This window comes from Solea senegalensis, linkage group LG4, assembly GCF_019176455.1.
Source record: "Solea senegalensis isolate Sse05_10M linkage group LG4, IFAPA_SoseM_1, whole genome shotgun sequence".
Lineage (NCBI taxonomy): Eukaryota > Metazoa > Chordata > Actinopteri > Pleuronectiformes > Soleidae > Solea > Solea senegalensis.
Genome location: NC_058024.1, coordinates 22400338 through 22413012, shown reverse-complemented (window position 1 = coordinate 22413012; position 12675 = coordinate 22400338). Strand labels below are relative to the sequence as shown.

At 40.7% G+C, this 12675-nt stretch overlaps 2 protein-coding genes and 1 long non-coding RNA gene across 5 annotated transcripts; 1 reads left to right on the top strand and 2 right to left on the bottom strand.

Moving 5' to 3' along the window:
• Window positions 1-3976: 3976 nt before the first annotated feature.
• LOC122768536 lies at window positions 3977-5203 on the bottom strand. Its single transcript, XR_006360315.1, has 2 exons — window positions 5007-5203; window positions 3977-4600 (listed from the first exon to the last, which is right to left on the bottom strand). It is a non-coding gene; the product is annotated as an uncharacterized LOC122768536 (long non-coding RNA).
• Window positions 5204-6604: 1401 nt separating this feature from the next.
• Window positions 6605-8216, top strand: tcta (T cell leukemia translocation altered). Its single transcript, XM_044023911.1, has 3 exons — window positions 6605-6948; window positions 7043-7094; window positions 7565-8216. Exons 1-3 carry the CDS (start codon window positions 6738-6740, stop codon window positions 7605-7607), a joined length of 306 nt encoding a protein of 101 aa, XP_043879846.1. The 5' UTR covers window positions 6605-6737; the 3' UTR covers window positions 7608-8216.
• Window positions 8217-8282: 66 nt separating this feature from the next.
• Window positions 8283-11810, bottom strand: glyctk (glycerate kinase). Of its 3 annotated transcripts, none has more exons than XM_044023905.1 (5): window positions 11512-11810; window positions 9992-10378; window positions 9756-9907; window positions 9495-9670; window positions 8283-9406 (listed from the first exon to the last, which is right to left on the bottom strand). In XM_044023905.1, the coding sequence occupies exons 2-5, from the start codon at window positions 10345-10347 to the stop codon at window positions 8534-8536; spliced, it is 1557 nt and encodes a 518-aa protein (XP_043879840.1). In that variant the 5' UTR covers window positions 10348-10378; window positions 11512-11810; the 3' UTR covers window positions 8283-8533. The 3 variants fall into 3 exon arrangements, with proteins under 3 accessions (XP_043879840.1, XP_043879839.1, XP_043879841.1); XM_044023904.1 differs by lacking the exon at window positions 11512-11810 and adding an exon at window positions 11400-11484; XM_044023906.1 differs by lacking the exon at window positions 11512-11810 and adding an exon at window positions 10896-11179.
• Between the last annotated feature and the right edge of the window lie 865 nt (window positions 11811-12675).

The following is a 12675-nucleotide window of genomic DNA, read 5'->3' as shown; positions in this document are numbered from 1 at the left end:
GAAAATTGAATGTGGGAGGGGCCAATAAGTGCGGCGCCACCTGTCCAAATTCACCATGACCAACATAAATATCGCACATGCACGAAATTCGGTACACATGTGTAGTGGGTCAGGATGAAGAAAAAATTACATTATGACCATGATCCAAACCCAACAGGAATTCCGCCATCTTGGGTTGATTGGCGATTTTTTGGCGATTTTGGCGAATTCGCAGCAATGGTATTTGAACTAACTCCTCCTAGAGTTTTCGTGCGATCACCTTCAAACTTGGTGAGGTCCCTGTGGACCAGTTGAGGAGCTCACGGTATCAAAAGTTTTTTCAAATGTCACATGGCGCGCGAGATAGGGGGCGGCAAAGTTCGTGATGATTCTGATGTTTCGCATCAGAAAAACAAAACTCTTATAACTTTGCGATGGAAGGTCCGATCCAAACCAAACTTGCTATGATTGATGATGGGCCATGGCTGAAGACGTCTATGAAAAAACGGTGAAGTTTGAAAACAGCGCCTCCTTGTGGTGAAAGAAAATACACCAAAAAAAAGTTTTTTTACGATTTCGGGAATAACTTTTACACAGATAATCGTACCGCACTCAAAATTGGTGACAACAGTCAAAACACATGGTAGATGATGTGTGATCAATATGACGACGAATCGTTTAACGGTGTTGCCATGGCAACGACGCAAAGTCGGATTTTTGGGACAAAAAATCAAACTGCTACAACTTCGCGAATCCTGGTCCGATCTGAACCAAACTTGCTAGGATTGATGACAGTCCGGCCCTAAAGACGTCTATATGAAAATATTCAATTTCGAAAACAGCGCCCCCTGGTGACAGCAGACAGTATGACAGCTTGTATTTCAATTATCTCCTCCTAGAGCTTTTGTGCGATCACCTTCAAACTTGGTGAGATCAATGTGGACGAGTTGAGCATCAAAAGTTATCAAAAGCTTTTTAAAATATTGTATGGCGTACCAGATAGGGGGCGCCAAAGTTGGAGATAATAATAATTTTTCACAACAGACAATGAAACTCTTATAACTTTGCGACGGAAGGTCTGATCCCAACCAAACTTGCTATAGTTGATGATGGTTAGTTGCTGAAGACGACTGTGTTGCTGAAACGGTACATTTTGAAAACAGCGCCTCCTGGTGGTGGTAGAAAATTCTAAAAAAACAAACTGTTACAACTTTGCCAATCCTGGTCCGATCTGAACCAAACTTGCAAGGATTGATGACAGTCCGGCCCTGAACACGTCTATATGAAAATATTAATTTTCAAATACAGCGCCCCCTGGTGACAGCAGACAGAATTACATTTATAGTTTTTGATGCTGCTCCAACAGGGATTGTTGTATCCACTTGAAACTTAGTATGTGGGACCCCAGACCCTTCCTCAACATGTCCGTAAAAGGTCACCTCCCTACAGGAAGTGGAACGCCCGAAACAGGAAGTAAAGTCTTACATTGTCCGATTGACACGAAACTAGATATGTGAGTTACGGGACCTTCCCTGAACATGTTTCCGGAGACGAACAGGAAGTCGGCCATTTTAAACAGGAAGTGCCCTCTAACTTTGCCGTACGTTGTCCGATTTGCACGAAACCTTATATGTGAGTTACGGGACCTTCCCTGAACATGTTTACGGAGACGCCGTTGACCGAACAGGAAGTCGGCCATTTTAAACAGGAAGTGCCCTCTAACTTTGCAGTACATTGTCCGATCTGCACAAAACCTTATATGTGACACCAGGGACCTGTCCTGAGCATGTCTGTAAAAGGTCACCTCCCTACAGGAAGTGGAACGCCCGAAACAGGAAGTAAAGTCTTACATTGTCCGATTGACACAAAACTAGATATGTGAGTTACGGGACCTTCCCTGAACATGTTTCCAGAGACGAACAGGAAGTTGGCCATTTTAAACAGGAAGTGCCCGCTAACTTTGCCGTACGTTGTCCAATTTGCACGAAACCTTATATGTCACACCAGGGACCTGTCCTGAGCATGTCTGCAAAAGATGACCTCCCAACAGGAAGTGGAATGCCCGAAACAGGAAGTAAACTCTAAGATTGTCCGATCTGCACAAAACTAGATATGTAAGACAAGGGAACTTCCCTGAACACGTTTACGGACGCGCATTTGACCGAACAGGAAGTCGGCCATTTTAAACAGGAAGTGCCCTATAACTTTGCCATACGTTGCCGATCCCCCCCGAAATTTGGATCGACATGTGCGGGGACGCCGCTGAAAATAACTAGTACTGAAAATAACTAGTACTGAAAATAACTAGTACTGAAAATAACTAGTACTGCGCGCGTGAATGAACGGGTGAGAGCGCGAGGCGCGCGGGGAGCCGTGGCACACGGCGACTCGCGCGGGTCGGCTCGAACCCGTTCAGAACCGCGCGCGGTACTAGTTATTTTTTGTTTTTGTTTTTGAACATTAGTTAGTTTAAATTAGTTGTGAGAGCAGGTTTGCTAGATTTTAGTTTTTTTTTTTTTTAAAAAAAGCTTAGTTTTAGTTCCGTTTCTATTTCTTTGTGAATACTTAGTTTTAGTTCCGTTTTTCTTAGTTTTAGTGTTAGCTTGAGGTTTTTTTGGAATATGGAGTACTTGCCAGGTGCAAGATGCAAACAGGGTCCATGTACGTTTAGACCGTCCGTTTTTTCGTTTAAACCAATTAACGAGAAAACGAAAAAAAAAACGCCGTTTTTTAGTTTTTGTTGTCAAAATCAAAACATTAGAAAACCAAATTCAAATAAACGGCCCGATTTTGTTTGTTTTGACTATTTATTTAGCCTTTTTCCTTCTATCCTATCGTTTGCTGGCTTTTTATGACACAATACTTATTATGACCTGTTTGCATCTTGCACCTGGCAAATACTCCATATTACATAAAACAAAAACCCTCATAGTAACACTAATACTAATAAAAATGGAACTAAAACTAAGCATTTACTCAATGTATAGACATAAATGACACAAGATGCTGCACACAGACATGAAAAGAAAAATACAAAGCAGGAGAATAGTCAAACAAAACAGCATAAAATTAGAAAAGGTTAAACAAGGTAAAAAGACAGATTTAAGTACAAAGTTAAATATAGGATTAGGTTAATTAATCAGACTCTTTCCTTAAAGCAGTTTTATTTTATTGCACTAGGAAATGCACACATTTAATATTGCTGCATTTATATTTTGTCTCCACAGTAAGACAATGGTCTTGAATTTATAACCTTATTGTATAAAGCAAAAATGTCAAGGATGTTTTCATTATATATAATTTCATATTCATATAAATACCCAAAAATAGATACGTTTAATAAATCACAATGAATGCAGTTTCATTTTATGCCACAGGATGTCAGTGTTTCTTCTGAAAATGAGGAATTTTAGACCAGTCACAGATTTATTAAATAGATGGCTGTAAACCCAAATGCTGTAATTAATACATTTTTAAGTAGTGCCAGCTCATTTAGTTTTTACCTCTACTAAATTAAACATTGAGCAACGGCTAAATTAATATTTTTTTTAAAAATTAACAAATGAAAACAAGTTGTTTTAAGTGATAAACCATTTTATTAGTGGTAAGACAATGAAGTCAGTGTTACACCAGAAGCTAAGCATTTTAAGTTCGCAAATTATTTTCACTTTGGATGATTTGTAAATGTATACACAAATGACAGTGACCAGGTTATTTACAATGTTTTCTTCTTTACACAAAAGGCAGATTCAAGATGCTGCACAGACTTAAATACAAAGCAGAAAATTAGTCAAACAAAAAAACAGCATAAAATAAGTTTACTTCATTGATGATTCACACTTACGGGTTGTAAAAAAGTGTCAAGAATCAGGTGACTTTTCAAAGCAATGAAAATAAGCAATTTTCTAGTAATTTATACAAAAATAATTCTTCAAACTTCTTAACCCACGCTGATGGGGTGAAGTGGCTATGACGCCCCCAGCTGGCCGGGCTAAAACTTCATTGAATCAAAAAAGAAAAGAGAGAAAGGATAGAAAGAAGTTAGACACAAGTACAACAGATCTTTTTAGAAAAGAGATATGCTACGGTAAGTATAGTCCAATCCAGTTCCATTGCATCAGTCACTTTAGCCACAGGTGAGTTTGGGGAGATTTGCCACCCGTTTTCATTCAGGTGGCACAGACCCGTAGGGGGAGGGGACTGTGGATCACAAGTTTCCGTGTTGCATTGTGATGGATCCATTTCCTTAAGCTAGCGCCCAATACAATACATTGCACCCAATGTATTGCACCAAGTCCAAAACAATACATTGCACTGCGCAGATAGCACAACACAGCCTACACAGCTAAGTGCTGTTTGAAGGTCATGTTGAAAGGTCACTGTTTGTTATGTGCTGTAGCACATTTCAGAAACCCCTTGAGAAACCTTGTGGTCCCTTGTAAAACCATGAAATACCTTGAAACCATTTTAGAGGGTGTACCCACTGGCATTAAAGTTTTGCTTCCTCTGAAGCTTTAGTAATATTATTGGTCCTAAATAAAGCTTTAAATATAGCTTTATAAAACCAACAGAAAAAGGATGTCCTCCCCTGCTTCCTGGGTGCAGAAGTTGAGATTGGAGCCTGTTGGAGTGAAGAGATGATAAGAATGAGAGCAGAAATTAACCCGTAAACCCAGGGCCGGCTCTTGGCATAGGCGATATAGGCGGTCGCCTATAAAAAAAAAAAAAATTTTTTTTTTTTTTTTGTTTTAAAATAAAAATGATTTTCTATTCCCAGTCGCCCTCATTTGTGTGTTCTCTCTTGCAAATAATAAATATTAACAAATGAATAAACAATAATGTTCCTAAAATGTGGTGCTGCTGAGGGGGCACGGAGAGCAATCTCGCCTAGGGCACAAAATTAGGTAGAGCCGGCCCTGCGTAAACCAGCAAAAGTCAGCGTTTCTTTATGGCGTATTTCCATCGAATCTACTCGTCTCAACACAGTACGGTTCAGGTCGCATCTTCACTACAATATAAGTACCTACTCAACGTCTGCGGAGTCGTCGCTGCACGGCTGCGTAAAATTGACGCTAAATCTGAGAGATTTAGACCCTCACACGCCGCGTCCAGGCTGCTCATGAATCACGCATATGCATGGCCGCTGCCGTTCCCGCACTGGTTACAGAGCGGGCTGTAAATGTTTCTTCACTCAGTCTCACACAAAAATAAATGCCTGCATGTGTCTGTACCTTGCGGTTGTATCAGGCAAATTGCCAATGATGCAAATCAGGCGATGGCAGCGACTTTTAGGACAGTAAATAGCGACTTTCCTTACTGAGGAGTGGGCAACCGTGGCGTGAAACTGCGGCGACTTCGTTTTATACGCCACACACACACAAGAGTGCCTTGTAGAGCAGTTGTTTTCAGTGTCACTGAATCACTAGAATCAGTTAATTAAAACTATTTGTTCAGTATTTCCTCCATGCCCTGAGCACAGACACCGTCTGGCACAGTCGCTGGACTGAAACACGGTCGCGGACCAGGCTCCTCTTTTAATTATTGAGATTTTAGACCGGTAATTGGGATCAACCCAGGTTTTAGGGTTGTCAAGTAGTTTAACTGATCTACAGTTCGGCGCTGTTCGGCCTAATCTCTGTCAAGTTTTGTTGCGTGTTGGACATCTCTTCTACTTCTTCTCTTCTAAAATAGCACCTGCTATCAGGTACTGTGGTAGTGGGCAGGCAACAACTTACCTCTTGGGCTCCTCCCCCTTCTACTGCACGAGTCTAGCCAATGCGGAAGTGGCTTTTAAGGGAAGTTTCAGTATTGGCGCGCGAATGCTCAAACCAATCAGGAAGAAGGGAGAGTGAACGTGGGCTCGTCTTGGGAGGGGGCTATTATTGATAGCCAATAAAAAGCAAAAATGGGTTGTCCACTTTTGTTTTTTTATATCCATTTTTCCTTTTGACGTTGATTATATCTATTTTTAGGTATTTATATGAATATGAAATTGTATATTATGAAAAAATCCTTGACATTTTTGTACAATAAGGTTATGTAGTCTTACTATGGAGACAAAATATAAATACAGCAATATTAAATGTGTGCATTTCATAGTGCAATAAAATGTTTTGTCTTCATTTAAAAAGAAACAAAAACGAAACACCACTGGTATCAACATCAAAATCCCACACGTTCTGTCCTGTGTATAAATGTAAAATGTTGTTTACTCACAATGACATGTATTAATTAGGAATAAACCCTTTTGAGGTTACCTGACTTCCTGTCCTTCACTTCGTCCCTCAGACAGAAAAAAAATGGCAAAATAGTCAAAAAAACAAAATCGGCACGTATTTCCGTTTTCTCAAAACAAAAACAGACCGTCAAAACGTACACGGACCAACATCAACACAATTCAGGCGTCCTGTAAAACATTTAAACTTTGAAGACCTGTTACAAGACAAGAGCAATGTGTTGTTGTTTTTATTTCAATAAACCAACTAAATTGTGATTTGGTGGTTTTGTTTGGATTTTTAAAGAAACACACCCACCCACACACTCCAACAGTTGGTGGCGGTAATGCACCAGTAGCTGTTTGTCAACCGCCAAATGAAAAAGAGGAAGAGGTGGAGCTACGTCACCTACGTCATTGAATGTTTCAGAATGCTACGTAAACGACGCTATGGCGACATATGTAATACTAACCAACTAACCAATGCGTTGTTGTTGTTGTTGTTTTAATTATCCAGCGGACAGAGAGTGAATAATCACATACAATGGAGGAAACGTGGGACTTTGAGTTTCTGTCGCGCATCGCTGACAGCTGCTTGTCGTTTCTCTCCGAGTTTGTGGACGACTGGCTCGCTAACGATATGAGAGTGTCGATATTCAAAATCCTGCTCAGCTGGTTAATTTTTAGCCTTATCGCGATTCACTTTGCGTGGAAGGTCTACGGGAACACGGTGAACGATATGTATTATCGACAAGGTGGGGTTTTTTTTATCTGTTCTTATCAGTATGTCTTGTTTGACAGTTGTTAGCCACGTTAGCTTAATGTGTCCCTGTCTGTGTTTGTGGACAGGGACTGGCCAGAATGGAGGCACACCTGAAGCAGCACCTCACCTCAGTGGATGGTAGGTGTTAATCCACAAACCTTGTCACTTAAACCATTGTGGACTCACTCAGCTCACACTATTACATTACTGCAGGTGACTTGACCTCAGGTGCTCATGTAAATACACTGGGACTGCAACTGACGATCATTTTCACCATCGATTTATCTGTTTTTTATATTCTCGATGTGTTGTTTGGTTTATTAAATGTCAGATAATGGTGAACATGAATGATCACTATTATCCAAACCTTTAAATCAATGTTTCCCATCCCTGGTGTTCCCTGTTGCCCTGCTCCAACACACATGATTCAGTCACTATCAGGCTTTTGCAGAGCTTGATGATGAGCTGTCCATTTGAATGAGGTGTGTTCCTTGAGGACCAGGGTTGGGAAACTGCTTTAAATTAAACATTTCTTGTTTTTATCCATAAAGAAAGTATGTTTTGGTATAAATTGTAGCTGGTGGTAAAAAATATTGTTCTGCTTCCAGGGGAAGGAAAGCTGGAGATCCATTGAAGACTCATCGAGATTAGCAGGACGATGAACTTTGACTTTGGACTTTATCCAGGTGACAAATGGACATTTTACATTCTTCTGAGACACAGATTGCTTTAAAAGATCTGTGGGGGGGACAACCTTTAGTGCATTCAAGATGGATGCACCCTCTGATGTCTGCCTGGAGTAACATGTTACCATGCACACCAACAGTTATACAACAGCACACTGATATACAAACGTATGTAGTGCTGTTAAATATTTATTTTAGTCTATTATCTAAGAACAAACATGGTGTCGGTGTCCATTTTATTTCTTTCAAGGGTCTTCAAAAATATTGTTTTGATAGTAGACATGGCATTTTCCATTCCACATGGACCACGTGGAAACAAATAATTGCACTTGATTTGATTTGATTTCTGTATGGAACTAATAAAGTACAGTATTTTTTAAAAGTTAAGACATACAGCATCAAGTGGATGTATATTTTTAATAATGGTATAGCTTAATTGCATGTGTGTATTCATGAGTAGAGTTTTTTTTATCAGAATATCTTTATTGTCTTTGTATAAGTACAATGAAGGTAGAGCTCTCGGCAATGCTACTATGAAAATAAAAATATCACCAATTTGATAATTATAAAGACATTTGGTCTATATGTAGAATCATCTCTTATTTTATTTTACTGTGAAATCTTAATAAGCACTGTTTACTATTAATGAAAAACATTATATGTTTTTTTTTTACATCTGCGATAGACCTGAAAACAATACATCTGGTCTTTGCAAACAAATGATGTAGTTCTGTGTTTCTAGAATAAGTTCATAGAGCAAACATAAGTGTCATCAGTTCACAGCTATACTTAGAGCTGTCCAATTGTGATTGGATCAACCAAGGCAAGTGTTAATACCTTGCATGAAATGGTATATTGTGTACTTTTTAAAATCCAGATCCAGATTTTGAATTATCTTACAATATTGGCATTTGATGGAATAAGTAGCATGTGCACATCCATCACATTGGTGCAAGTTAGTCCAGGTACAAGTAAATGTTGCCCAGCAGAAAGACGGGAAAAAAACGTATAAGAGTCATTGTCGTTTAGGAAGTTGTCGATGTCAAGCCCCTGTGCTTGTGCCTCTTCATATAACCCTGCATCAGTAATGGCACCTGCTGCCTCGGTGGGTCCATCCTGACCATCTGTTCCACCACTCAGAAAGACAGGACCATTAGGCGGGAGCTGCAGGTCTCTCAGCTCCAGTCCAACTCGCAAAGCCAGCTCCTGGTTTCGACCACCTCGACCCTTCCCAGTCAACTCTACAGTCGGCTCCCCTCCAGCTAACAGACACGTGTCACCCCATCCCTCTGTGCGCCCTTCTCCCAAAACTTTCATGGTGCGGTGCAGGTCCCAGGTCTGCACACCCACCTCAGGCCCGAGCTTCAGCATCTCAGTCACAATCTCAGGAGAGGGTTCCTCCTGAGAACATGCAAAGCGAGCCAGGTGGCCGTAAAGTTTAGAGACTGACTTGACATCACCACACACTCCTGGAGACAGAACAACCGGGAGGAAACCAAGCTCTCGGGCACGGAGTCCTGCACATTTAAGGGCAATGCTGTTGGAGCCAATAACAGCGTTAAAAACATGTTCTGCCTTATCCGTCCACTGGGGATTTGGTTTCCCAAGGACATGCTTCACTGATGCTGGGAGAGAGTCCAACAGCTTGTACTGTCCAAGAACTGACAAGACTTCCTCAGGCCTCACCTCTCCACAGACTGTGGGTCCACTAGCTATCAAGTCCAGAGGATCTCCAATCACATCTGACAGTACGAGTGCAACCACCTGTGAAGTGATCAGAGAGGTGATATTCAGAGAACAAAATACTGGAATGACCTCTCAACAAGAAGTGTATAAAATAAAAGAATGTTACCTGAGCAGGGTAAGCATGACGTGCCAGCCCTCCACCCTTTAGAAAAGAAAGGGCGCGACGTACAGTGTTCAGCTCCTGAATTGTTGCTCCAGCAGCTGCAAGTTTGCGGGTTAATTCTAGCTTCTCGTGCAGTAAGATTGGCGGGATGGGTGCAGGTAAGAGAGCAGAGCCTCCACCTAGAGAGGGTTGAACCACCTTTTGTAAAATATACATACTATATGACATGTTAAGAAATACCCACAAGAGAAACAATGGTTTTACCTGAAATCAGTACAAGCAGCAAATCTTTCTCTGTCAGTTCACTGGCCAACTGCTTGATCCTTTCCGCTGCCTCCTGGGCATCCGTGTCGGGTAAGTTGTGCTTGGCTCCCTCCATGACTTTGATACGACTGTTTTCTTTCAACAACAGGTGGCTGTGTTTGAAATGAGAAAGGAGTAAATCAAGCTTCATGTTTTGTGTGTCTGACTTGAATTGTTTATAATTGTTTGAAGCTTACTCTTTTCCATGCTGCTTCAATGTCTGCTGAATCCCATGTGGCACACTTATGATCCCCTTCACTAGATGATCCCCCATAATCCTCTCTGCCTCTGCAGCCATACCCAGTACGGCTTTTCCAAAGCCCACCAAGTGTAGGTTGTGTCTGAGTGGGAATTCTTGCCCATTGATAATGACTGAATCATCTTTGCGGCGTATACTCTGTCGGACCACAGTGTCTGGTCGCACAGCCTCCACTGCTGCTGCAAAAACCTGCTGCGCCCGTGAGTCCATTGACATTTTGCTCAACGTTGGTTTACTCTTGCTCACGAGGGCTAGAAGGGGCCGAGGCCGGAACAGGGAGATAAAACGTGCCATGGACACTTCACAGGGTCTGAGAATATATTGCCTGAGGAATAAAGTCACACATAAGGATAGTTAGTCAAAGCCTCTTTTGTACAGTCCTTAAATCATTCATTATTTCACACCTAAACCTTCTCCAAAAAGCTTTTCAATTTCTGCTGCACATGTTTACGACTTTAAATTCATGTTTCTGGTCACCATGGAGAGAAACATGAATTATGTAGTCCTGTGGAATAATGAAATTATATCGAGGTAAGATACTGCCATTCACCAGCTAGACAATGCACTGATAACGGCAAGCAGTCGGAACCATACAAGGCAAACAATTCATCCATTAAGTAAATAAAAGCATGCAGCAGCCCGCAAAAGGAATGCAGCCTCAAACTATGACCACAAGAAAACTACTGAAATAGTATTTATCATATAAGTTTAAATGCTTAAAATGAAGTATGGGAGAGTATAGACTTATGTATGATGTTTTGATTACACAAACAAACTTAGCTTTAAATGTAAACACAGTTCCCATAAAACTGGGCTGTCTGAAGTCTAATGCAACAGCCTACCTGGAAGTAAATTGAACAATAAGCTGTGGATTTCAGTGGAAGCCTGTGCTGCAACTTGTCGAGACCGTGTCGAGTGAGAAAAGTGACCACACATTGACCAGACTTGTGTACTCTGTGTTTAATTATTGACTTGACGAGATCCTATCGCACACCAAAGCACATGCAACTCTTCACATAATGTACTTTTTGAACTGTGAAGACATCTATATTTATGCTGTGTGTGTTGAAAACCAGTTAGTGACGTATAATGATAGTGTTTGATAAATAAAGTCTGAACTCACACATGCACAATAGCAGGCGGTCAAGTGAGTTGTGTTTGTCATCTATTCATCAAACAGTGGGGGGCGCTATTTACAAGCAGTACTGTACAAAGTCATGTGGCAGGCAGTTATTTTGCAAATCGGTGGTTTTGACTGGTCTGGGGGGTAAACACGGGTGTAAATAATCAAACTAATGATGGCTGACTTTAATTTAGGTTCACTGTCACACACTGTACTGACGTACATGATTCGCGGCGGGGGCTTTCTTCAACACACAGGCGTCGAAACCAACCCACTGTAAAAAAACAAACAAAAAAACCCGTGATATAACGTAGTATTTATGTCGTAGCATTTACCTGTTACACGTCCTTACGTGCGCAGCATACTGGACGTAAACGTCTCAGGAGCGTTTAACTTGACGTCTTCACCGTGAACGCGAGTGGAACGTGTCGAACGTCGCTCCTTTTAAATACTTTATTTATATATTTAGGTGGGGCTTGACGGTTTAGCGTGAGGGTTTGTACAGCGGTCAAGCTACCCCGACACAAAAAATGAAGTGCCCCTGTGTTAAAGCCTATACGGTAGTTCGCCCACGTCCACTTCCCCAACTGCCGAGTCCCGAGGTCCTTCTCGCGAGAGAGAACTATCAAAGTATTATTCGACACCTACTGTATCTGAAACTTCAGTGGCTGTTAAACGATAAAATCCCATAATTCCTTGCAAAAACATCTGTGACCACACCCATACTGAATATTAAAAAAAATTCTGTACCAATAGGGAGAAATGTCAGAGTAAATGTTACATTACTGGATATTAGTATAATATTATTAACACCTGAAATTTGAAACTTGAGTGGCTGTAAAACGAAAACATCCCATAATTCTTTGCAAAACAAGGATACATCTGTGTTGAAGACATCTGTGACTACTCACATATTGAATATTAAGCATTTTCACTGTACCAATAGGGAGAAATTTCAAATTAAATGTTGCTTTACTGTATATTTGTATATTATTACCACTGAAATGTGAAAGCTGAGTGTCTGTAAAACAAAAATTCCACATGATTCTTGGCAGACTGATGCATCTCTGTGTTGATGTCTGACAACTCACACATTGAATATTAAGCTTTTTTACAGTATGTTTTTACTGTATCAGTTCAGAGAAACCTGGTTTTACAGCACCTCCAAATCAATTATTGACACTTCTCGTAACAGGAGTAGTAAAAATGCTTAGTGTTCAGTGTGTGAATAGTCACTGGTGTCCTCAACACAGATGTATCAGTCTTTGCTAGGAATTGTGGGAATTCTTTGTTTTACAGCTTCTTGGGTTTCAGATTTCAAGTGTGAATAAGTAACAGGTTTGTGACTTTTGACTTTGGAATTTCTCTTCGTTAGTCCAGTATGTGTGTGTGAGAGGTCAGAGAGGTCTTCATCACGTATGTTTGAGTCTTTGCCAGGAATTATGGGAAATTTTAGTTTTACAGCCACTCAAGTTTCAGATTTCAATACACACTGGACA

Coding starts and splice junctions, on each gene's coding strand:
- glyctk (XM_044023904.1), bottom strand. Junction 9,671..9,755: donor GCTGCTTGTACTGATTTCAG/GTAAAACCATTG, acceptor AACCCTCTCTAG/GTGGAGGCTCTGCTCTCTTA. Junction 9,407..9,494: donor GTCATGCTTACCCTGCTCAG/GTAACATTCTTT, acceptor ATCACTTCACAG/GTGGTTGCACTCGTACTGTC.
- tcta (XM_044023911.1), top strand. CDS start 6,738: ATGGAGGAAACGTGGGACTTTGAGTTTCTGTCGCGCATCGCTGACAGC. Junction 6,949..7,042: donor CGATATGTATTATCGACAAG/GTGGGGTTTTTT, acceptor GTTTGTGGACAG/GGACTGGCCAGAATGGAGGC. Junction 7,095..7,564: donor GCACCTCACCTCAGTGGATG/GTAGGTGTTAAT, acceptor TTCTGCTTCCAG/GGGAAGGAAAGCTGGAGATC.